The sequence below is a fragment of the Periophthalmus magnuspinnatus genome, chromosome 16 (genome assembly GCF_009829125.3).
Source record: "Periophthalmus magnuspinnatus isolate fPerMag1 chromosome 16, fPerMag1.2.pri, whole genome shotgun sequence".
Taxonomy (NCBI): Eukaryota; Metazoa; Chordata; class Actinopteri; order Gobiiformes; family Gobiidae; genus Periophthalmus; species Periophthalmus magnuspinnatus.
The window spans coordinates 967,524-992,909 of NC_047141.1; the positions used below are offsets into that span (position 1 = coordinate 967,524).

At 42.1% G+C, this 25,386-nt stretch overlaps 1 protein-coding gene across 1 annotated transcript in view; it reads right to left on the reverse strand.

Annotated features, from left to right (window-relative positions):
* LOC117384032 (DENN domain-containing protein 4B-like) overlaps window positions 1-25,386 on the reverse strand; it is a 45,885-nt gene that overhangs the window by 1,811 nt on the left and 18,688 nt on the right. The window contains exons 14-28 of the mRNA XM_055227924.1: window positions 24,927-25,060; window positions 24,519-24,636; window positions 18,850-19,056; window positions 18,293-18,421; window positions 18,061-18,202; window positions 16,873-17,025; window positions 11,964-12,150; window positions 10,665-10,935; window positions 9,851-9,955; window positions 9,430-9,605; window positions 7,414-7,858; window positions 7,058-7,154; window positions 6,630-6,792; window positions 6,127-6,185; window positions 1,729-5,793 (exon numbers count right to left, since the gene is read on the reverse strand). Coding sequence (XP_055083899.1) covers window positions 5,648-5,793; window positions 6,127-6,185; window positions 6,630-6,792; window positions 7,058-7,154; window positions 7,414-7,858; window positions 9,430-9,605; window positions 9,851-9,955; window positions 10,665-10,935; window positions 11,964-12,150; window positions 16,873-17,025; window positions 18,061-18,202; window positions 18,293-18,421; window positions 18,850-19,056; window positions 24,519-24,636; window positions 24,927-25,060 — 2,532 coding nt within the window. The 3' untranslated portion in view covers window positions 1,729-5,647. The remainder of the gene's footprint in view (window positions 1-1,728; window positions 5,794-6,126; window positions 6,186-6,629; window positions 6,793-7,057; window positions 7,155-7,413; window positions 7,859-9,429; window positions 9,606-9,850; window positions 9,956-10,664; window positions 10,936-11,963; window positions 12,151-16,872; window positions 17,026-18,060; window positions 18,203-18,292; window positions 18,422-18,849; window positions 19,057-24,518; window positions 24,637-24,926; window positions 25,061-25,386) is intronic.

Below are 25,386 nucleotides of genomic sequence, written 5' to 3' on the forward strand. Positions count from 1 at the left end.
CCATTGTGAGTGTGATGGAGGCAGTGCATTTTTCCAGTTTAATAAAACTAGTCTACGAGCAAGGAGTGTACAATAGGCCACAAAGTCTTGTTGGTATTTGTTCAGGAGGTAAGGATTCAACATAACTCCAAAGAGAGCCATCATTGGATGAAGGTCTAAGGGAAGCCTTAAAGTGCCTGACAACATCTTGAACACTTGAGTCCAGAAAGGGACCAGTTTGGTACAGCTCCAGAATGTGTGAAAGTATGTACCTTCTGTTATTTTACACCGGTCACAGGTTGGATCACTGTTGCGGAACCTCCTCGCTAGTTTGTCTTTAGACCAGTGAGCTTGATGTACTCTTTTACATTGTAACAGGCCATGCCTGGCACAGATTGATGAAGTGTCAAAATTTTGCCCCAATCTTCAGCTGGTAAACCTACTCCTAGATCCCGTTCCCATCTGTTTTTAATAATATCCAGAGATGTAGTATGTAAAGAGGATAACATGTTGTAAAGAGTTGATGTCATCCTTTTAAATGACTTAAAAGTTGTCAACAAATTATCAATGTCTAGTTGAGGAGGAAGAGCGTCCTCGTCTGGTCTTCCTCCTCCTCGCCTGGTCTTCCTCCTCCTCGCCTGGTCTTCCTCCTCCTCGCCTGGTCTTCCTCCTCCTCGCCTGGCCCTCCTCCGCCCCCCTCCCTCCTCCTCGCCTGGCCGATTTTTCTTGTTTTGTCTGATTTTTCCTGTTGTTTTGTTTTTGTGTGTAGGCAGCACGGTGGCTGAGTGGCAACACTCATGCCTCACAGCAGATCGATCCCCGGGTTGCCCAGGCCTTTCTGTGTGGAGTTTTTCATGTTTATCCCCGTGTTTGGATGGGTTTCCTCCGGGTACTCCGGTTTCCCCCATCAACCAAAACATGAACGCCCTTTGAGACAACTGTTGTTGTGATTTTGGGCGTTACAAAAATAAAATGAATTGAATTGAATTGAATAGGGTGTACTGCTTCCTAACAAAGTCACAGATCTGTAGGTACCAGAAAAAACTGTGAGATGTCGATTTGGGATGTCAAAATCAACACACAAACCTCCCAAATTTAATTGTTAATCGTAATTTATTTTTTTGTGAACGGTGTGGATAGAAATGTAAGTGACACTGTCAATATTGTTTTTCTTATTTACTAAATACCATATTCATTGTTGTAAATGTACTCTACCCCCTTTCAACATTTTATGAATGAATTTAAACTATTCTACTATTTTACTCCTCCTTGAAATTGCTTAAATCTGTCTGTATCAGGAAAATGTTGTATTCTCAGGTCCTTTTGTTTTGGTTTTGTGGTCTGGTTTGGTGTGCTCCTTTTTTGTGCCTTACAGAAGCTGTGTTCCCCATGTTTGTTGATATGTTATTACCTCTACGTGTTCTTGTAATGATAATGTTTAATAATGATGAAAAAATAAATAATTAACTAAAAAGCTTTGTTTCAAGATCATCACGTGTTTCTTCAGTAATGCGTTTGAAATAATAATAATAATAAAAAAAAAACAAAGGAATGAAAATAGTGACGTTTTCCAATATAGTTCGGCCCCGATGACGTAAACACGCAAGGAACTGTAAAAACACTGCGTCGTTTCCACAAAAATCTGCGTTTATCTGTTATAATAAGGATGTGTACAGACTCATGAGTTCTGATGCTGAGATTTAAAAGCGTAATAAATAAATGTCTCGCAGCGGTGAATGCACGTTTTACCCGACGGCGGAGGCAGCGCTGTTTTCTCCGGAGCAGCCTCAAAGACGAGCCCGGGTTTGATCCATTAATCTCGGTCCTGGTCCGGTTCACAGCCGGTCTACAGCCGGAGGATAGGTGGAGCGGCGTGTTCTCCAGTAGAAATTCGCCCGTGCAGATGTCATGATTCACTGCTGCATCGGTCTCATCTGCCCGAGAGCAGCACCGGTACTTTCACAATAAAACTACATCCTTCAAGGACTCTACAGGGAGGGCATCTGGCACACAGGGATACAGGAGGATGGAAGGACATCTGACCCACAGGAGATGGGAGGGCATCTAACACACAGGAGGATGGGAGGACATCTGACACAAGAATATGAGAGGATGGAAGGGCATCTGACACAAGGATATGAGAGGATGGGGGCGCATTTGACACACAGGACGATGGGAGGGCATCTGACACAGGGATACAGGAGCATGGGAGGGAATCTGACGCACATATCTGGAATTTGACAGTACATGACTTGGAACACAATTAATTATAAATGTAACGTGTATGTGTACATTTTGAGGGCTCATTATTTAGAAAACATGCATCTGAAAGACCACAAAAAATATCTCCAACATTTTCCACTGGCTTTGTCACACATGCTCACCTGACCTCTGCAGGTCTGGTACTACACCAAACTGACTCTTGTCAGCTTTAAGCCATGTGTGAATGTTACCTCATCAAAAACATTTGTTTGTTTCATTCACACATGTTTGAGTTTATTATTAATGGGTCTACATCTCCAAAGCTCAAAATGCTCTGTCATATAGTGGTAGTTTTCAAGTTAACAGCTCCTTTTATCTTTTGTTTAGTGGAGATTGGCAATTCCAGGGCTGAAAAGATCCAAATGATTCTAGTGAAGGTGTATGGAGTTTAAAAATATAGTGTAGCACTTCCTGTATTACCACATGACATCACAAGGTGGAAGTGTCATCAGGTTTTTGTTTTTTTTTTCAGTTCGAGAAGAACTCAAAACACAAATGAGAACACAATGATTATTATTGTTAATTAAGTAAAAAAGATATGCTTTAATTTATTAAACTGAACTAAAGAAGTCATGAATGAAACTGTTTCAGTGAATCTGGATTAAAACACTTGGTCCTTGACTTGAGCTTGTTGCTGTTTTAATCTCATTTTCTTAAAAAAGCAAAACATTTACAATAGAATTCACAAACAGATAAATTACAGTAACAGCAAAAACACAACAAACGGCTTTAAATACAGGCTCCCACAGGTGTACAATTCCTGCAGCTTTACAGCTTCTGCAGGTGTACGGCTCTCTGCTCCCACGGGTGTACAGCCCCTGCAAGTATACGGCTGTGTTCCCGCGGGTGTACAGCTCTGTACTGAACATTCAAACATAAACTTCCATAAAAACACAATGAGCAGTTTGAGAAATGCCCTCCACTGATGTCAACAAATGAGATTTAAGAAAAACAAAGAATATTTTTAATAAGTAACAAAAATACAATTGTAAACAGATTACAGCTTAAAAAAAATCTACAAGAAAAAGTTGAACTAAAGTACCACATGAGAAAGTGTTGCAGTAACTCCAGTGGAAAAACAACAAAGTCCTGATTTAGTCCAGATTCAGTCCTGGTTTATTCCTGGTTTAGTCCTGGTTCAGTCCTGGTTTCTGGGGGGCAACATCAGTGGAGGGCAGAGTCCTGGGTTAGTCTGGGTTTTGATGCTGGTTTGAGACTTTTGCACAAACACATGCTTTAAAAAGGTTTTCTGAATGCGGCCGTTCATCCTGTAAACTTCTGTCATTCTCTCACATAAATACTTCCTCTGGACTCATTTACAAAAGTCTACATTTTTAATTCATTTTTAAACTAAAATGTGAACATTAAAGCAAAGAAATGAAGTTAGGGTGATGTTTAGTTAGTTTTTTTTTTAATGAAAATGCAGAATTGCCCAAAGACGTCTGACTGCCATAAGAGTGAATGTGAATGGTGTAATGCAGACTTGGATTCATTTTAAAACTTATCTAAATGCCCAAATGTTAGGTTAAGGTACATTTTTCTGTCCTCTGCATTTGACCCATCCTGCAGTGTCTCTGGGTAAACTTGCATTTGATGGGAAAAACCTATCCAGACACAGGGAGAACATGCAAACTCCAAATATGTGCCTCACAGAGTCTGGGAATTGAACCAGGAACCCTGTCATTTTGAGGTTAAGATGAGTGGGACCATACCTGTCACCCGGATTTCAGAGGGCTTATTAAGAGGCAGATTAGCCAATCAGAGACACATGCTCTATTTGTATCAAAACAAATGGCCTCTTATGTTAAAAAATATATATATAAAATAAAACAGAGGACTGAAAAATAGCAGATTTTTGAAGAATCAACAATGGAAGCACCAAACTGTTCTTTATCTCAGGTAAAAGAAGTGATAGATTTTGTTATGAATGATGCAGAGAGGAGACATCTTCTGCGTTTGAGAGACATGTCATGTGAGGTCACGCTCTATGGTCCGACGCCAGACCTTTCTGGATTCAAACAGAATGTAGAAGGGACTGGCTGCTCAGACTGGATCCTCGCAGTTTGAGTGCCAAAAATGTGGTGTACATGTGGAGACAAAATTATGTTGTTTTTGTTAAGTTTCGCCACTGTATTATTGTCAAAGACCGTCAGATGCCTGAAGGGAGGGGGAAGAGGGGGTTTAATACAGTTTCTTTCCTTGTATGTTATATTGTTCATGTTTTGCTGAAGTGGAACTTTTAAATGAAATACACCCAGTTGTTGTGGTTAACTCACGCCAAAAGAGCAGGCAAGCCGATATCTAAATACTTGGACTTGTGCAAAAAGACAAAAATAAAACAAACAAAATGGAAGCACAAAATATTTGTCTTTTAAAAAAAAAAATCCCACATGATCTGGACGTGTCTCAGAGCTGAGGTCAACATCACTTTAAAATCTCAAATTTTCCCATTCATCCCTTTTTGATGAGCCATGTCAGACTTCAGTGCATCCCAGATTCACATTTCAGTCCCAGGTGGAGCTGCTTCAGTGCAGATGAAATCTAAATTCAAATATCACAAAAAGTACAAACAGTTTAAATGAGGGATTCTGGATTGTTTAGATTTCAAGTTGGATTTTGATCTGGCTTTTTGAACTCATATTCTGTAACATGGGTATGATCTTTTAAACATGTCTTAATGCTTTTACTTAATCATCTTAATTCTTGTATTTTAAAGCAACAGTATGTAACTTTCTGGTGGCGGCATGTCATATGTATTATTCCGTGGAAATAAAAAGTTAAAGCTCAATGGAGACAGATACATTTTATGCCATACCGTGGAATATTATATCCCAAAGGACAACATTTCTGTGGAAACAAGGGTCAGGTTTGTGGAGACACAAGCCCACTCACAGTAAGGATGCATGAAAAAACATGCTTTTATATGAAACAATTTTTGGCTAAAAAGTTATATACTGTGGCTTTAAGTGATTCATGCATGTTTGAATACTGCAGTTGAAATGTCACTCTGAAGAGGTGGGGCCTGTTAGTCTGCAGTTTGGAACACAAAGTCTATTATTAAACTAGCTTTTCTTTAAATCAGATTCAAAAGCCAGACAGCGTTCAGAGCTCTGCCACAATGGTGTTACTCCTCGGTCTAGAGGAGAGACCTCGGCACTAATCAGAACCATCAGATCTAAATCAATCCTCAGAATCCCATTTTTTTTGTACAGTGCACAGCTCCTATTGTGCAACCACTGCATAGTTACGGGTGTATACGGGGTGATGCCGGGGTGAGCTTTGGAGCAGGTTTTGGCGATATTATGGTCTGTTCACTGGCTGGTTCTTAACACTCCAGCATGTGAGGGTCCCTGGTTCTTAGCACTCCAGAGGATCCCTGGTTCCTGGGGATGAGGGTCCCTGGTACCTAACACTCCAGGGGGGGGTGGAAGGACCTCCGACAGTCCAGGGCTTTGGGAGTCGGGGGCTGGACTCGTTTTTTCCGGAGTTCCTCTCGACTCAGAGTCCCACTGAGCTTTGAGTATGCCACTTTGTACTTCTTATCGAATGCAGCTGAAACAGAGAGGGAGGGAAACGGAGAGAAGTGGAGGAAGAGCGAGAGGGGAGAGTGGAGAGGAGTGAGAGGAGAGGGGAGAGAAAGAGGAAGAGAAGGAGATAGGGAAGAAAGGAGGGAGAAGAGAGAAAGTTAGAGCATTTTATAGGTTTTAAATAAAGTAGTTAAAACAACAGTATGTTACATGTTATAAAAACAGGTCTAACCCAGGTCTAACCCAGGTCTAACCCAGGTCTAAAATCCAGGTCTAACCCAGGTCTAAAATCCAGGTCTAAACCAGACCTAAACCAGGCCTAAAATCCAGGCCTAAACCAGGCCTACAAGAGTCTTACCAACGTGGTCTTTGCCCATTGCTGCCAAAGTGAGGAACAGGAACTCTCTGTACACACTCCTGCAACAGGAACAATGAAAGTGAATACAATATTTAAATAATCTGCAGCGTTCTTCTCGTCTCAAATAAGACAAAACAGATCCAAATGTGTTATGAAGCTCTTATTTAATGACAGAACAACTTTATGAGATTTATGTCTGTGTAATTCCTCAGTCGTCCAGGTCTGAATCATAGCAAAAGATGAAATGCTCATAATAACAAAAGAACTTCATCTTTTGCTATTATGAGACTTCTCCAAATATCAGTTCAGCCAGTATCCTGGTTGGACATATAAATTGATGTAAGATCGATATCCAAGCCATCAAATTTTTCAGTATTGGCACAGTATCCAATACCAGTATCGGATCGGGGCTGTTTATTACCAAAAAGGACACTACGGTGCTATCAAGGCCATTTTGCTAATGCAGTATCACCAATACTGTTCCATCCCCACTGTTGCTTTACCTCTGCACTCTGATTGGCTGCTGCCTCCCCACAGTCTCCAAGAAGAGCGTCACAGCCTTGTGCACCTCGTTCATGCCGACATAGCGTAGCACCTCCTCCAAAAAGCCCAGAGAGAATGGGTGGTTATGACGCCTCCAGCTGAACTGACGCATTGACACGCCACCTGCAGGAGCAGAGGGCACAAGACACGTGTTAAAGTGCATATGACAGGTTAGACTGCTCATTTCAATAAAACATAGTTCACATCAGCCTCTAATATTTGAAGAGGGGTATCCCCCCCCCCCCCCCTTCAGAGCGATAGCACAACACACTCATCCCACTAATGAAACGATTGCACCAGGTTTGCCAAGTTTTATAGAAAGATTTATAGAAATATTAATTAATATGCACTGAAATAAATAAAAAGTAAAGTAAAGGCCAAGTCTCACTGTGTATTCTCCAGAGCACATAAAGCGGAGGCCACTGGTCTATGTCTGGAGCCAACGTGTCCCACAAGAGACGCACCCTCACAGTCTGGTTATCCACCTGAAAGAGACCTGGTTTAGACCTGGTTTACTCTGGTTCAGTGCCTCTTTTAGGTCCTGGTTCAGTCCCTGGTTCAGTCCCTGGTTCAGTCCCTGGTTCAGTCCCTGCTTCAGTCCCTGCTTCAGTCCCTGCTTCAGTCCCTGCTTCAGTCCCTGCTTCAGTCCCTGCTTCAGTCCCTGCTTCAGTCCCTGCTTCAGTCCCTGCTTCAGTCCCTGCTTCAGTCCCTGCTTCAGTCGGTGGTTTAGTCAATCCCTGATACCTGTGAACAGTGGCTGGCCAGCGTGGAGCTCCGGACCAGTTGCAGCAGGTGTGAGGGCAGCTGGAGCCTGGAGAAGACCCAGAGCAGGTTCCAAAAGAGGATGGAGTGATGCTCAAGGAGAGTGGACCGGGCCAGAACCGACTCGCCCTCGTTCTCTAACAGAGACTCCAACTCTTTACGCAGCACCAGTGGACTCAGGTATGCCACCGTCACCTGGGGATCACCCACCTGAGGCGAGGTACCACCAACCGGAGCAGAAACCCCTCCCCCAGCCACCTGGTTTACTCTGGATTCGGAGCAGCTGCTGGTCTCTGAGCCCTCTGAATCTTCGTTGACGCCATTACACTGAGCTCCTGTGGGTGGCGCTCTGTGAGGGTCTAGAGCACTGGGGGGTCTCACTGCACTCTGCACCTCCTCCTCCATGTTCCACTGACTGCGCTCAGAGCTGCCGACAAAACAACGTATGTTAAAACCACAGACTGTATAAAGAAGTGGACTAAGTTCTAAATGGAGTGTGACGTCACCCACAGTGTCTGGCTCCAGTCAAATGAAGCTCATCGAGGCTAGCAGTTACAGGGGCTAATTTGGAGCCAAGTTCAATATTAGAAATTCAGACTATGACTATCATAGCAACCAAAGAGCTTTTAGCAGGCACTTCAAGCAGTCAATCAAACCTGTTGCCAATGCAAGCAGGATCGAACTGGCAGTGGACAGTGAGCTGCGGGTAGGCTAGAGGGTTAGGTGGTTAGTGTGTTAGAGGTTTGGGTCAGACATTAAACAGTGAGCTGCGGGTGGCTTAGGGGGTTAGTGGTTTAGGATCAAGCAGTGGACAGTGAGCTGTGGGTGGGTTAAGAGGTTGGAGGTTAGTGGGCTAGGGGTTTGGGTCAGGCAGTGGACAGTGAGCTGCAGGTGGGTTAGGGGAACAGGGGGTTAGGGGTTAAGGCAGGGGTGGGCCAACGTTTTGACACACGGGTCAGGATGGATTCTAAAATTTGACAGAGGGGCGGTCCAGGATATACATGTATATATTACATTAGAGATTTGGCCTGTAACATGTACCAAAGCTTGAAATTGCAAGACTCATTATACAAATTGTTGCATTAATTAAATTAATGATTAATTTATTAAATATCAGTTAAATAAACACAGCAGAAAAACTTTGAACAAAGTTTACCATTACCTATTTTAATATAATTTGGTCATGTTCGGCGGGCTGGATTAATAAACCCAAAGGGTCTGGGTTAGGGTCAGGCAGTGGACAGTGAGGTGTGGGTGGGTTAGGGGAATTGGGAGTTAGGGGTTAGGGTCAGGCAGTGGACAGGGAGCTGTGGGTAGGTTAGGGGTTAGTGGGGTAGAGGTTAGAGTCAGGCAGTGGACAGTAAGCGGCGGGTGGAAGTCACTTAATATGTTAAAGACTTGCAGAGGAAACGTCTATGTTTACTAAGGGAGATGTTTGTGTCTCAATGCAAATACTATAACTTCTATTAAATCGTTACATCTAATATAACAACAACATTACATTTATAGAAAAGACGACTTGATTATTTTCAGGTGTAGATTATTTCAGTCTGGGGCATTATTTAAATATTTATTAGACTCCAAAATTAGAATTAGCATTTTTCCTCACCTGCAGACTGGCTCTGGGTGTGCTTGATTTCCTCACCTGCAGACTGGCCCTGGGTGTGCTAGTTTCTCTCACCTACAGACTAGCCCCGAGTGTGTTTGATTTCCTCACCCGCAGACAGGCCCTGGGTTTGTTTGTTTCTCTCACCTGCAAACTGGCCCTGAGCGTGCTTGTTTCTCTCACCTGCAGACTGGCCCTGCGCTTGTTTCTCTCACCTGCAGACTGGCCCTGCGCTTGTTTCTCTCACCTGCAGACTGGCCCTGGGCGTGCTTGTTTCCCCTCACCTGGAGACTGGTACTGGGTGTGTTTGTTTCTCATCTGCAAACTGTCTCTGGGGTGTGTCTGATTTCCTCACCTGCAGACTGACCCTGAGGTGTGTTTGATTTACTTACCTGCAAACTGGCCCGGGGTCGCAGATTTGGGCATTAAGGAGCGGGACGAAAGGGGCGTTACAGAAGGGACAGGTGGAGTTGAGGTTGGAGTCGTCAGAGCTCCACCCGGCCATAATCTCCTCATCATAAACCAAGGAGTCACAAGAACGGCACAGAGAGCAGCTCGACATCAGGATCTGAAAGAGAACAGTATCCAGGACTGAACCAGGGATAGAACGTGACTAAACAAGGACTGAACCAGTACCAAATCAGGGCTGAACCAGGACTGAATCAAGACCAAAGTGTGACTAGACCAAGATTAGTGGGACTAAACGAGGACAAGACCAGGATTAACCAAGACAAAATTTTACTGAATGTGCATGTATGCTCTGGGAATTGAACCTGTGACCCTGTGGTTGTAAGGTGAGACATGACCACTCACCTCCAGTCCAGCTGCTTCTTGGCTGGAGTCCCAGGATCGCCGAAGTGGGAAAGCTGGGCTCGGGAGTTCCGACAGGTCCAAGTCACTGCCCACAGACAACGAACTCTGGGGGAGAACCAGGAACGAACATGATCATATAAATAATGTTATCACTATAAACTAAAAATGAGATTGGATGAAAGGACAGTCCTGTGCTAACTTAAAGATGGAAGCTGTAACTTTTCTGGTGAGGGATCTGTCAAATGCTTGTTTCCATGGAGATGTTGCTTTGCATAGAATGTTCCACAGTATGATTTCAAACATATCGATCTTTCAATTACAATTTCATGACCTTGAAAAACATGATTTTTTTTGTCTTACAAATCTGTCCCGAGCTTTCTACTGTGACATTCACAATCTGCATAGATCAAGAGAAATTTGTGAGGAATGATCAGCTCATTGTTCTGCATGAATCTTTTGGCTGTTAATTTGTCCAGTTTGAGCCAATCACAGCAGCCTCTTATAACAACAGGCTCCTTTAAGGACAGAATATAAATTAAAAAAATGCATTTTTAAACATTCTTGATAAATTATAAGGAAATCGTTTTATTGTTTGGCCACCGGGTGGCAGAAGTGAAAGAGAACTGCGCAAACCTCATTTCAGTTTGAGACACTGAAGGGTGTCAGCAAATCTGATGATCCTAAACAGGTTTAAATGTAGTTAGTGCCAAGCAGATTTAGAAAACCTAATGTGGTGTTATTTTTAATGTCTCCCTTTGAATCCTTTTTTTTTTTTTAGATGAGATATGATTTTCCCTAGGGGGGCCGCCCTCACCTCAGAATTGGCGTTGACTAGTCGTTCTTTGGCCTTCAGTAGTGTCTCAGTGACGTGGCTCTTTCGGCTGGGTCTGTCTCTCCGTGGTCCCTCCCCCCTGCGACGATCGTCCATGCTCGCAGTTCGCCGCACCGAGAGGCGATTCCTCGTGGGAGTCAGGAGCTGCTGCAGTTTTCCCGCCAATCCTCCACGATTTGGCGATGATACATTGTTTTGGTTTTCGTCCACACCTTTACTCCGACCAGCGCTGCCCTCCCTCGCAACGGTCGGCCTGAAGGTAAGGGACATTAGCACAAATGAATTCCAACCATTTCATTTGACACAAGGTGAATTATAAAAGTACAACGGAGTATAAGGGTCACTTAAATAAAATAAATTATGCGGGTGCTACGAGAATAAAGTCATAATATTACAAGAATAAAGTCGTAATGTTACAAGAATAAAGTTGTAATTTTATGAGAATAAAGTCATAGTACTATGAGAATAAAATCGTAATATTACAAGAATAAAGTCGTAATATTACGAGAATACAGTTGTAATTTTACGAGAATAAAGTCGAAGCCTGAAAGTCGTAATTTTATGAGAATAAAGTCATAGTACTATGAGAAAAAAGTCGTAATATTACGAGAATAAAGACGTAATTTTATGAGAATAAAGGCTGCTGTGCGTGAATGAGTGACTAGTGCGTTATGCATTATGGAGTATTTGGAGTATTTTGTTCAAATAAACTTTCAACTGGGGTTTACGCACGATGAAATACTGTGTCTTTTAGCCCACCATCACCACACTATCATCAGGATAAGTACTTTGAAGGGACACTGCCAGCATTTGAGTTTGTTTAGGAACCATACAGATTTGGAAGAAAATGCTGTATCTGAACAAAATGCTCCAAATTCTTCATAACGCACTGGCCACTCATTCACGCACAGCAGCATATATTCTCATAAAATTACGACTTTATTCTCGTAATATTACAACTTTATTCTCGTTATATTATGACTTTCTCATAGTGATGTGACTTTATTCACGTAGCACCCGCATAATTTATTTTATTTAAGTGACCCTTATACTCCGTCGTATAAAAAGGCATCGAATAGGTTTTCTAATAATGACTTGATTTCATGGAATAGCAGATGGCAAAAAAAAGTTGAAAAGAAGTAAAAAAATACAGAAAGTAGTGCTGTGAATTACTGAAACGTGGATGAATAAATCAAATCAACTCTGAATAAGAAAATCATGAGGTTAAAATCCCATTAAAAGTGCTTCTACAGAACATGTCCTCTTTAAGCTTGTACCCACCGTGCGTCTCTCCCGGGCGGAGGGCAACATTCCGACTCGCTCTCTGCACACTCTTTGTAGAACGTGGAGAGACAGACCTGACTGCGCGGAACCACCCCTCCTCCTCCTGCAGGAGGCGCTGTGGGGCCCAGAGGAGGCTTCCGAGGGTCTCTGCTCTGGACCTGTGCCTTCCTCTGCAGCTTCAGCTCTGAAAGAAACAGAATAGAAGCATGAAATCTACAGTGAACCAGGGTGAACCATCAGACTGAGAAGATGACAGCAGAGTGAACCAGTTGGCTGTCTTCACATGACATCAGCACATTGTGGAAATCCTATAGTATAGACTGAGCTGGAAACAGGTCAGAATTCTATGGTGGAATTTGCTGTTTAACTATCAGATTGCAGATTTGTTGAGTGGTGCTATTATTCAACCTTAAAGGTGATTGTTGACAGTTGAAAGGACTTTAAACCATATGACATATTTTCAGTTTAGAGGAAAGTTCTACAGGCAACTCCTGCCATAGGCTCGCCTGTCTCTCCTATTATGGCTAACATATATGGAACAATTTGAACAGGAGGCATTGGCCTTATTTCCAGGCACTCCACCCACGCATTGGTATCCATATGTGGATGACAAATGGACTAAAATCAAAACTCATAGATCTGGAACCCTTTACTGCACATATTAATGCTGTGGATCCAAACATCAAGTTCACATGGGAAGAAGCCAAGGAGAACAAACTGGCTTTCTTAGATTATGCAGTAACAATAGGAGAGGACCAGTGTCTCCAGGTAGAAGTCTTCAGGAAACCCACACACACTGACCAATACATGCTGTTTGATTCACACCATTCACTGCTGCACAAGCTCAGAGTGATCCATACAATACAACACAGAGCTTAAGTGGTTCCTACAAGCACAGAGGGAAAAGTGAAAGAGGAACAACATGTGGAGAAAGCCCTCTCAACTTGTGGATATCCAAAATGGGCCTTCAATAGACTTAGAGCTAAAAAACAGGACAACAGGGAATATCAACCTAGAAGAAAAGGTGTAACTATTCCTTACACAGGTGGTGTGTCTGAAAAGCTTCAGAGGATTTTCAGACAGCATAAAATCCTGGTCCATTTGAAACCTACAAGCACTTTATAACAGAAACTTGTTCAACAAAAGGACAAAACCCCGACCCACAAACAAATTAATGTAGTCTACTCCATTCAGTGTAGTGAAGACTGCAGTGAGCGTTACACTGGAGAAACTAAACAGCCACACCATAAGAGAATGTACCAACACTGTTGCGAGAGCTCCTCAGGACCCCAATTCGCTGTACATCTCCATCTCAAAGCCACTAATCACTCCTTTGAACATAGTGAAGTACAGGTCTTAACCAAAGAAATTACATGTTTTGAGAGGGGATTTCTTCCTTGAACAGGAATGAGGGTTTTAGTCATCATCTATCTCCTATTTATAACTCCATCCTCAGACCTATATCTAAACAAAGACAAGAGCAGAGCTAGCCAGTATGCTAACAGGTGTGAGAATACCCATTAGGGGCCTGAGTAATTATTTCAAGTGTGACTCAGGCACAGTTTACACTAAGTGTAGCTCAATAGACCTAGCCAACAAACAAAAACTGTAAATAATAGGTGTGTTAGTCTCACTGTAGTTAGCTCCTGTCTTCAGACAAATATAAGGCCATGTCCACCAGTAATCTGCGGCTTGGATGAGCAGTCAAATGTCTTCACTCCTACAACTTTCTGTTCAGTTGACAGATTTGAATTTTCCTTTACTTTTAAATCATAAGACTAATATGACAAATGTCTGGAGCAAATCCCAAACAAATAATGATAAGGTGTCAGGATTTGGGATAATTTGTGTGTTCTGTGCTGTCTTGCCCCCTCCCCTCTGTGTTTGAGCCTGGAGGTGGGCGGAGACTCTCACACCGCCTCTGCACACCTGCTTCTGATCAAGCAATCAAGCCTTCACCTGTTAGTACAAAATGACTGAGGATCTGACACTTGGGGCCAGATCGTCTTGTCATCTCCTGGTATTTCTAATGGTCATCCTTCATTACCTCATCCCTGACCCCACTGCCCACGAGTGATGGTGAAACTGAAACCTCATGAAGCATTGAACGGTGACGGTGAGATGAAGCCCCATGAAGCATCGATACTTTCAGTCAACTGTGCCGACACATGTACCGAGACTTCATAAGGATTCATTTACTTTATGGCGCCATCAAGAGGTGAATAAAATGTACTGCAATCTAGTTTTCACCTCAGCGCCATCAATTGAACAAATGTACTACAAAACCAGTGACAGGACCACAGTGAAACACACTATTAGAAATAGGAATACACTTGTGTTACTTGTAGTGCTTCTAATTAAATAAAGAGAATTAAACCCCAATATTTTTCATTGTTTTATATTCAAAAAAGTAGCTTCTCTAAAAAAGCAGGACTAAGGCGGTTCCACTTTTTTGTGAGGATTTCTCCTGCTTTAGAAAAAATCTTCTCACAGGGCACGGATGAAGCTGGAGTGCAAATGTACATGGTGGCCAGTGTGAATAAATGTGGAAATTTATTTCTTTGCCTCCTCCAGTACTGCAGTGGGTCCTCCTGTCTGTCCATGTTTGGTTCTGGAGGGTGTTTCTGTATTTCGATTGTTGCATTTACTGTCGGTGATGTAGATGTGGGAGTTTTACTTTCCTGAATGGACGCATCTACTGGATGCAAAAATATCAGTTTGCATGAATTTGAAAAATGTGTGTGGCATTTTGCAGAAAGTTCGTGTGTGTGTAATATATATATATATATATATATACATACATACATACATACATACATACATACATACATACATACACACACACACACACTGTGTATATGTGTGTGGAAAACACCCCCTCACAGGGCACAGATGAGGCAGGAGTACACAAGAATGCCACTGCTAACTTATATAAATACACACATATACATGGGCTCTGGATCCACATTTTTCTGTCTCTCCCAGTATTGAAGGGGGGTCCTCCAGGCTTGCAGTATTTAGCTTCATCATGTAGCGTTGGACCTCAATATTTGCATCTGCTATCACGTTTTGTGTTTGTGCCTGACACTGTCATCCAGGCGCTATAGGTTGTTACTTGCGGCAAAATACTCGGCACACGCTTCGAAGCCTCGACATGGAGGACACATCACTAATTGAACCACTTTGAGACAACTGCACTGAAAATGACACACTGCTTTAAATCATTTGACACAGTCAGAAGAGCGACATCTGCTGGATTTGTCTGTGTAATGCATTTGTGTGGATGTGAAGTAAAGCTTTTGTGAACCTCGCTTACCCCCTTCCTCTAACACCCACTCCCCTTTTCTGTGACTTTTATCTGGATGAATTTTATCACTTCCATTTTATTTTTATTCTCTTATAACTTAGTCTTCTGTTTATTATGAAATTGTTTTACATTATTTTGTATCAACTTGTGTTTACGTTGCTTTCCCCACTTTGGCGCAACTTAAGTTTTTAAATGTGCTATACCAATAAAATGGCTACTTTCTAATAAAAAAAAATACTTTTCAAACTGGTATCTTTGTGTAATATACTTATATATATGCATAAGTATATACATACATATAAGCACTTGGCCACCTAAACAGTTTGTTGCTACAGATGCATTTTAAACTGGAAAACCTGGACATTAAAATGATGTAACATTTTGTCTGCGTGTATACTGAAGCATGTTATTACCCACATAAATGAACAGGCTTACCTTGCTGGTTTGCTGCACCACCAGGAGCAGGACCAACAGCAGCAGCCACTGCAGTTGGCATTGTCTCCGGGTGTTTGGTGCACAAATGTTGCAGCGTTGACGAAGTGTTGTTGCTGTATGTCAGCTCTTGAAACTAATCAAACACTTGACTTTATTCGGGCTTATTAAGTCAAAGTGCATATGACCGTACTCTTTTTGGTGGCAATAACTGTCCCTCCATATCTCTTCCTTACTGTCTCACTCACACTCTCTTTCAACCACTCAAACTCTCTCTCTCAACACTTACCTACCACTTACTTAAAACTATGACTATGTGTATTATATAGGCCTAGGTGTATGTTGATGTGAATTTGTGTATGTGGTGGAGTGTATCTTGTAAGTGTTATGTAATATGTCACCAAGTGTATATAAATGTATCTGTACTAGATGTAATCTATTCTTACCTGTTGTATCTTACCTGCTTTAATATAAACTTTCCCTTATTGAATAATTAGTATATTGTTGTTAGAAATGCTGTCAACAAAATCTCCTCCTTTCAAAACCCACAATTCTTGGGGGGATTCAGACCTCTTTAAAGCTATGACACAATTACAAGCCACCCCCATCAAAATTCCCACAAAGCAGCTTGAAACCGTAGCTCAACACGTATCTCTGACACTTCTGATGTAACAAGGCCTCGGTTTGACTGGTCATGTGATTTTTGGCATGGTGAAGCGTGTATCAAAACAAGGCTCGGCAACACTTCTGCTTCATAGGGTTGGTACAGTGTCGAGCTGAGAGGTTCGAGCGTAACATCTCTACTGCCCACAACCTGCTCAAAGACTACTGCATACTACACCGCTCCCAACCGTCTTCTCTGTCTATGTTCATTCACATTCCACTGCAATAAACTCTGTTCAAACTTTACCCGAGTCTGAATCTTTGGTCCCCCTGTCAGTATTTACGACATAAGGTTCAACATCTGAGGATCAGAAGTTTGGAGATTTCTTTCAAAACAGTGACTCTCCCACAGAATTACATAGGCCCTGCCCTCTAACTGAAATTATGACCTCATCAAGCTTCATGTTAAATCCTTTGCATTTACAGTACTTTTGCTGGTATTGTCTCAGAAAATCTTCACTATGGACACTCCCTAAACACAATGTGTACGTTGTGTTGTCTCACTGTCAGTTGGCTTCATGCTGCTGAGGCTGCTGCTCTTCACGATGGAGCCGGGCAGTGATTCGTGACTGGAGCTGTCACTCAAGCCGCTCCAACTGGACTGTCGAATCAGAGATGAGTGGGGGCGGGGCCTACAATCCGAGTCAAACATGAACTCTGAAAAAGAAACGCAAAAAACATCTTAATATATAACATATCTGTGTAATCCCTCAGTCGTCCAGGTCTGATCCATAGCAAAAGACAAAGCCATTAAAGGTTGAATGGGTTCGTTAAGGCTGAAACTGGAGCCAATAATTGTTTACAGTTTCAGTGTAGTTAGCCCCTCCCTTCAGATAGATTTAAGGCAGTAACCACCAGTAATCTGACCAGAACTGAAGAATGGACATTTTCGTGCTTGGATGAGCAGGAAAATGTCTTCACTCCTACAACTTAATATATAACATTAACAAGAGAGGAATCTGCAGCTAAAATGCTGATTTGTTCACCTGGTTTATGGTTAATATCTCGTAATTACTGGACCTATTTACGTGAAACAATAACTGGCACAAAGTTCAATGTCTTCTCTGTCAGTATAAATTAAATGAACTGTATGTAAGATTTCTGTTTTAAAATGGATGACCTAACCATGTCCCCAGGTACGAGGTAAACATGTTCAAATCAAATAACATTTAGGTATTTTAGCATGTGTTGAGGTGGGGGGTGGGAGTGTGCGTTGGGGTGGGGGGTTGTTTGGTTATGTTTATTGATGTGTTGGGGTTGGGTTGTTGGGCTGTCGGGTGGTTGGGTGGGTTTGGTGGGTGGGACTGATTTTAATGCTTTGTAAAGCACTTTGTGTTACTTTTTTTTGTATGAAAAGTGCTCTATAAATAAAGTTTGATTTGATTTGATTTGAAATAAAACATTTTCTGATAACAATTGTAATGCTGATTTATTCTTAATTACAAAAACAGTAGACATTATGGCAGAAAGCAGAATGAAAAAGCAGAATGAGCTTCTCATGAGTCTCATTTGGGTTGCCAGTTTCAATGCTGAAATCCAGTTGGTTTAAGACCTAAAAGGACTCTCTCTGATCTGAATGGTCACTACCTAAACCCCAAAACCTGCAGCCAATCATGAATCAGTGCTACTGTAGCCTTTGTAACAATAGAGAGTTAACATCAGATTTAGATTTCATAAAGTTGCTCTGACCACCTCGTGACCCCAGCGAATCACTCTTCTGCCGTCGTTTGATTGGCTGTCGAAACTGGGCCACAGCCAATAGGACATTCCTGAGTTTGGCCCAGAGGAGCCGGCCGCCCTGATTGGTGGAGGGCCACTTACTCTCCAACACAGCCTGAGGATGACAACCAATAAAGAAATAGGATTATACTACAAGATCCAACCAAGTAGTACCTTGTTTTTAACCCCTGGGTGATGGTAGTACCTTGTTGTAGTACCCATAGGTGATGGTATTGGGTGTGATCCCGGCTCTTTTCATCTCTAACAGGACCCTCACAGCGAGCACTGGCTGCCCGTATAGACCACAGAGCTGCATCAGGATCCGATAACACACCTAAGACAACAAAGTGGGGTCTAATCCAGGTCTAAACCAGATCTAATCTAAGTCTAAACCTGGTTCAAACCAGGACTAGACCACAGAGCTTCATTAAGATCTGGTAACACTCCTAAAAACAACATCTGAAAATTAAAAACCTAAGGTTACAGATATAAGTTTAGCTCTCTGAATCTCAGAGGGCGTTGCTAAAGCACTGCATGTTCCCCTTGCATGCATCATCAGTCAGTGATTTGAAACCCCCACCCTTTGGCAGTCAGGAGGGAGGAAATACAACAGGACTCTGGAGAGTATCCCACTGGAGGGTGATGAGGCTCACCACCCGTTGCGCAGCAACACCCTCCACGTCTCTGTGTGATGGTTGGGCATATGTGATGGGGGTGATATTAGGGTGATATTGGGGTGTGGTTTGCTGTAATGGACCTCACCTCGTCAGGCAGCACCACCCTCCGCGTCTCTGTGTGCTTCAGGACATCATAGGCGGCATGCAGCGCTCGCACTTTCCCACTCTCTCCTCTCACAAATGTGGGCAGATAAATGAACCACAGTCCGTAACAGTGCCCCAAGAGGCACTTGGCCCACATGTCAGGCACAGCCGAGTACTTCTGAGCACGCTTTTGAGCCAGCTTTATCTCCTGTAAGAGAAAGAGTCAAATGCTCTAGCATTAACTAGACCCATACTCCTGTGCCACTCTGAGCGTGCCTCTGAGCCAACTTTATCTCCTATAAGAGAGAAAAGAGTCAGATCCCCTCCCTGTGCCAGATGTCTCTGACCTCATTCCCATGTCACATGTCTAAATCTGATACATTTTTCAGAGCAGTCTGCATTTTTAAAATGCTCCCTGTCCCTGTTTGTTCTGCCCTGAGGTTAGCTTTGTCTTCAGAAAACAGCTTTATTTAGAAACTTCCATGAGAACATCTCACTGTGTCCAGAAGGAATCTGTGCTTTAGAGCATGGATATTTATAAAAAACATTTCACTATGTGGAGATGTTTTTAATAATATAACATATATACCATATTTGCCAGACCATACGTTGCTCCAGAGTCGCACCAGCGAAAAAATGTGTAATAATGAAAAATATATATATATAAGTCGCACTGGAATAGAAGTTGCATTTTTTAGGGAAATTTCCATCCATCCATTTTCTTCCGCTTATCCGGGGCCGGGTCGCGGGGGCAGCAGTCTAAGCAGGGACTCCCAGACTTCCCTCACCCCGGATTTTTTAGGGAAATTTATTTTATAAAATCCGAGACCAAGAACAGACATTTTATCTTTAAAGGCAAGTTATAATAATAATAATAAAAAAAAATTGAGAACAACAAGCTGAATAGCAGTACAGTACTCTAAAGTAACACATTTATATTTATTGAGCTACATGACGCATAGATAGAACTGAATACGTGTCTGATACGTTAACGCATGATATTAACAGTTAATCAGAAAACTACGCTAACATAACATATACGGCTTGTCCACAAACAGTCACATTTTTCTATTCTCAAAGCGCTTTACAACAAGGAACCACTCACCCATTCACACACACATTCATACGCGTGTACGCAGACACTGAGGGCGAGGTGGGTTAAGTGTCTTGCCCAAGGACACAACGACTCATATTACATATACACACAAAACTGCATATGAACGCATGTACAGTGAGGCAAATAAGTATTTGAACACCCTGTGATTTTGCAACTTCTCCCACTTAGAAATCATGGAGGGGTCTAAAATTTTCATCTTAGGTGCATGTCCACTGTGAGAGACAATCTAAAAGAAACTCTGGAAATCACATTGTATGATTTTTTAAATAATTTATTTGTATGTTACTGCTGCAATTAAGTATTTGAACACCTGAGAAAATCAATGTTAATATTTGGTTCGGTTTTAACTCACATAAGACTTATGTAAAGTGAATTATGCAGAATTTTCCAGGTACATTGGGTTCGAATTGTAAATGTATGTTTTTTCACTGTTGTGATTGCTTGATTAAATTGAAGCGGGCGGTCCCTTAACTTACATAAGAGGAGCGGAAGGGGCTGTCCTCATACCTGAGGAAGGTCAGAGGGACCAAAACGTTGCAATTATCAAATGCCAAAAACTGCAGTTATTCAGATAACAGAATGTCCTCTGCAAACAACAAAATCTCCTGTTTTCATACATCTACAGTGAGGCCAATACAGTGAGGCAAATATGTATTTGAACACCCTGTGATTTTGCTAGTTCTCCCATTTAGAAATCATGGAGGGGTCTGAAATTTTCATCTTAGGTGCATGTCCACTGTGAGAGACAATCTGGAAATCACATTGCATGATTTTTAAAATAATTTATTTTGTATGTTACTGCTGCAAATAAGCATTTGAATACCTGAGAAAATCAATGTTAATATTTGGTCCAGTAGCCTTTGTTTGCAATTACAGAGGTCAAATGTTTCCTGTAGTTTTTCACAAGGTTTGCACACACTGCAGGAGGGATTTTGGCCCACTCCTCCACACAGATCTTCTCTAGATCAGTCAGGTTTATGGGCTATCGCTGAGAAACACGGAGTTTGAGCTCCCGCCAAAGATTTTCTATTGGGGTTAGGTCTGGAGACTGGCTAGGCCACTCCAGAACCTTGATATGCTTCTTACGGAGCCACTCCTTGGTTATCCTGGCTGTGTGCTTAGGGTCATTGTCATGTTGGAAGATCCTGCCATGACCCATCTTCAATACTCTAACTGAGGGAAGGAGGTTGTTCCCCAAAATCTTGCAATACATGGCCCTGATCATCCTCTCCTTAATACAGTGCAGTCGTCCTGCCCCATGTGCAGAAAAACACCCCCAAACCATGATGCTACCACCCCCATGCTTCACAGTAGGGATGGTGTTCTTTGGATGGTACTCATCATTCTTCTTCCTCCTCCAAACACGGCGAGTGGAATTAAGACCAAAATGTTCTATTTTGGTCTCATCTGACCACATGACTTTCTCCCATGACTCCTCTGGATCATCCAAATGGTCATTGGCAAACTTAAGACAGGCCTGGACATGTGCTGGTTTAAGCAGGGGAACCTTCCGTGCCATGCATGATTTTAAACCATGACTTCTATTACTAACAGTAACCTTGGAAACGGTGGTCCCTGCTCTTTTCAGGTCATTGACCAGCTCCTCCCGTGTAGTTCTAGGTTGATTCCTCTTTCTTAGGATCATTGAGACCCCACGAGGTGATATCTTGCATGGAGCCCCAGTCTGAGGGAGATTGACAGTCATGTTTAGCTTCTTCCATTTTCTAATAATTGCTCCAACAGTGGATCTTTTTTCACCAAGCTGCTTGGCAATTGCCCCGAACCCTTTCCAGTCTTGTGGAGGTCTACAATTTTACCTCTTGTACATTTTGACAGTTCTTTGGTCTTTGGCCATGTTAGTAGTTGGAGTCTTACTGATTGTATGGGGTGGACAGGTGTCTTTATGTAGCTAACGACCTCAAACAGGTGCTTCTAATTTAGGATAATAAGTGGAGTGGAGGTGGACTTTTTAAAAGGTGGACTAACAGGTCTTTGAGGGTCAGAATTCTAGCTGATAGACAGGTGTTCAAATACTTATTTGGAGCAGTAACATACAAATAAATTATTAAAAAAATTATACAATGTGATTTCCAGATTTTTTTTAGATTATGTCCCTGTGGACAAGCACCTAAGATGATTTCTAAGTGGGAGAACTTGCAAAATCACAGGGTGTTCAAATACTTATTTGCCTCATTGTACATACTACTTTGGCCTGCTAGTAAACAAACTGGTGAACCCAAAACTTTATATTTACTTTTCAATTGTTTCTTAAACAAACTGAACAATGAACTGAATATGTGTCTGGTATGTTAATGTAAGATATTAACAGTTAATCAGATAACTAAAGCATAAAAAACAAGATAAGTTAACTTTAGATCTCATTCCAAATCACTAAATCCATTGAATTCTTCATACTCGATGTCACTTCTAAACTCCACCAACTCTGGAAGTAGATGAAGCGCCGCTTTCGTGTGGCTATCATACTGGTACAGAGTGCCCTTGCGCAGTTGTCAGTGTGACAATAACGAAGATGTGAAATTATATATTTTAATCATTTCACATATAAGTCACATCTGAGTATAAGTCGGACCTCCAGACAAAATATAAAAAAATGCGAAAATACAGTATATATATTTTACACAGGATGTTAGGATTGGGTTCTGTTTAAAGGTTACTACTAAGCGTACACACTACAGGTGCACACGTGGACAAAATTGTTGGTACCCTTCGGTTAATGAAATAAAAACTCACAATGGTCACAGAAATAACTTGAATCTGACAAAAGTAATAATAAAAATTCTGTAAAATTTATTAGTCAGACATTGCTTTTCAACCATGCTTCAACAGAATTATTAAAAAAAAAAATAAACTCATGAAACAGGCCTGGACTAAAATGATGGTACCCTAGAAAATATCCAAGGTGTGTACACTAATTAGCATGACAGGTGTCTACAATCTTGTAATCAGTCAGTGGGCCTATATATAGGGCTACAGGTCGTCACTGTGCTGTTTGGTGACATGGTGTGTACCACACTCAACATGGACCAGAGGAAGCAAAGGAAAGAGTTGTCTCGGGAGATTAGAAAGAAAATTATAGACAAACATATTAAAGGTAAAGGCTATAAGACCATCTCGAAGCAGCTTGATGTTCCTGTGACTACAGCTGCACATATTATTCAGAAATTTAAGATCCATGGGACTGTAGCCAACCTCCGTGGACGTGGCCGCAGGAGGAAAATTGATGACAAATCACAGAGACGGATAATACAAATGGTAATAAAAGAGCCCAGAAAAACTTCTAAAGATATTAAAGGTGAACTTAAAATTCAAGGAACAACAGTGGCAATCGTAAACTTCCATGCCAAACTACATGTTGACAGGCCACAAAGCTTCTGGGAGAATGTCCTATGGACAGATGAGACAAAAATGGAGGTTTTTGCCAAGGCACATCAGCTCTATGTTCACAGACAGAAAAATGAAGCATATCAAGAAAAGAACACTGTCCCTACTGTGAAACATGGAGGAGGCTCTGTTATGTTCTGGGGCTGCTTTGCTACATCTGGCACAGGGTGTCTTGAATCCGTGCAGGGTACAATGAAATCTCAAGACTATCAAGGGATTCTAGAGAGAAATGTGCTGGCCAGTGTCAGAAAGCTTGGTCTCAGTCGCAGGTCATGGGTCTTGCAACCGGACAATGACCCAAATCACACAGCTAAAAACACACAAGAATGGCTAAAAGGAAAACATTGGACTATTTTAAAGTGACCTTCTATGAGCCCTGACCTAAATCCTATTGAGCATCTTTGGAAGGAGCTGAAACATGCCGTCTGGAAACCTGAGACAACTGGAGAAGTTTGCTCATGAGGGATGGGCCAAAATACCTGCTGAGAGGTGCAGAAGTCTCATTGACACTAATCATTTGAGTGCAGTAATTGCCTCAAAAGGTTGTGCAACAACATATTAAGTTAAGGGTACCATCACTTTTGTCCAGGCCTGTTTCATTAGTTAATTTTTTTAAATAATTCTGTTAAAGCATGGTTGAAAAGCAATGTCTGATTTTCATTGGTTAAATTTCATAGATTTTTTTATTTATTATTACTTTTGTCAGATTCAAGTTATTTCTGTGACCATTGTGAGTTTTTCTTTCATTAACCGACGGGTACCAACAATTTTGTCCACGTGTGTATATAAAAATATAGGTTTGTTTGGTGGATGCTGAGAGAGCTCTATAGAAAGTTACCAAGCAGTATTTACCAAGCAGTATTGCAACAGAGAACATAATTTGAATAGACACAATTAACAAACCGCAAAAGCTTTTGGAGTATCATAATTTCATCCATAAACAACAAAATCTTCTGTTTTGTCCTGCATAAAACTGCTAACCCTGTAGTTTTGATCTGTACAAACATGTTTTGAAAAGTAATTCTTGTATTAGTCTGTCAGATCATAATGCTCATCAGAAAAATCGCAATTAGATATTGTTCCCAAAGGGTTCAGCCCTAGTACCTAATGCTAGCGTTACCTGTTTGGTGATTACCAGTGTGGGGACTTACCTGTTTTGTCCTGCGAGGCGCGGGGCTACTGGGGGCGGGGCTTCCTTTGGTCTGGACCTTGATCAGATCCTGAGGTCGGTCGAACAGCTCCATCTTCAAAGATGGGAAAGTCTCGTAACTGAAACCGACAAGAAAAATGAATATCAGAAAAAACACCACAGAAAAGTACAGCCACCTGGTGAGGTCACGAGGTGGGAGTGTGTGGGGAGAAAAGCAACAACAACCACTGGATAACGATCTACCCACTGCCCTCTATTGGCTATGTACTGGCCTGTTTCTGAAACAGTGGACTGACCTGTAGGGGGCAGGACACTGAGCGATGTGGGACTAACCTCCAGGGGGCAGGACACTGGGCGATATGGGACTGACCTGTAAGTGGCAGGACACTCTGGGCTATATGGGACTAACCTGTAGGGGGCAGGAGTCTCTGACCCATCAGCCTCCTGGGGCTCCTCTGGTGGCATGATGAAAACTGTGTGCTCTCCACAGAGAGACTCCTCCAGGTCCACAAGACACACTTCCTCTGGGTGCTCCACATCCACCTAAGAGAGAGCAAAACCGAGACTAAAGTAGGACTGAACAGGACTAAATCAGGACTAAACCAGGACTGAACCAGGACTAAACCAGGACTAAAACCAGGACTAAAACCAGGACTAAAACCAGGACTAAAACCAGGACTAAAACCAGGACTAAAACCAGGACAAAACCAGGACTGAACCAGGACTAAACTAGGACTAAACCAGGACAAAATCAGGACTGACCCAGGACTGAACCAGGACCAGGATTGAGCCAGAACTGAACCAGGGTCTGAACCAGGGTCTAAACCAGGGCCTAAACCATGGTCTAAACCAGGGCCTAAACCATGGTC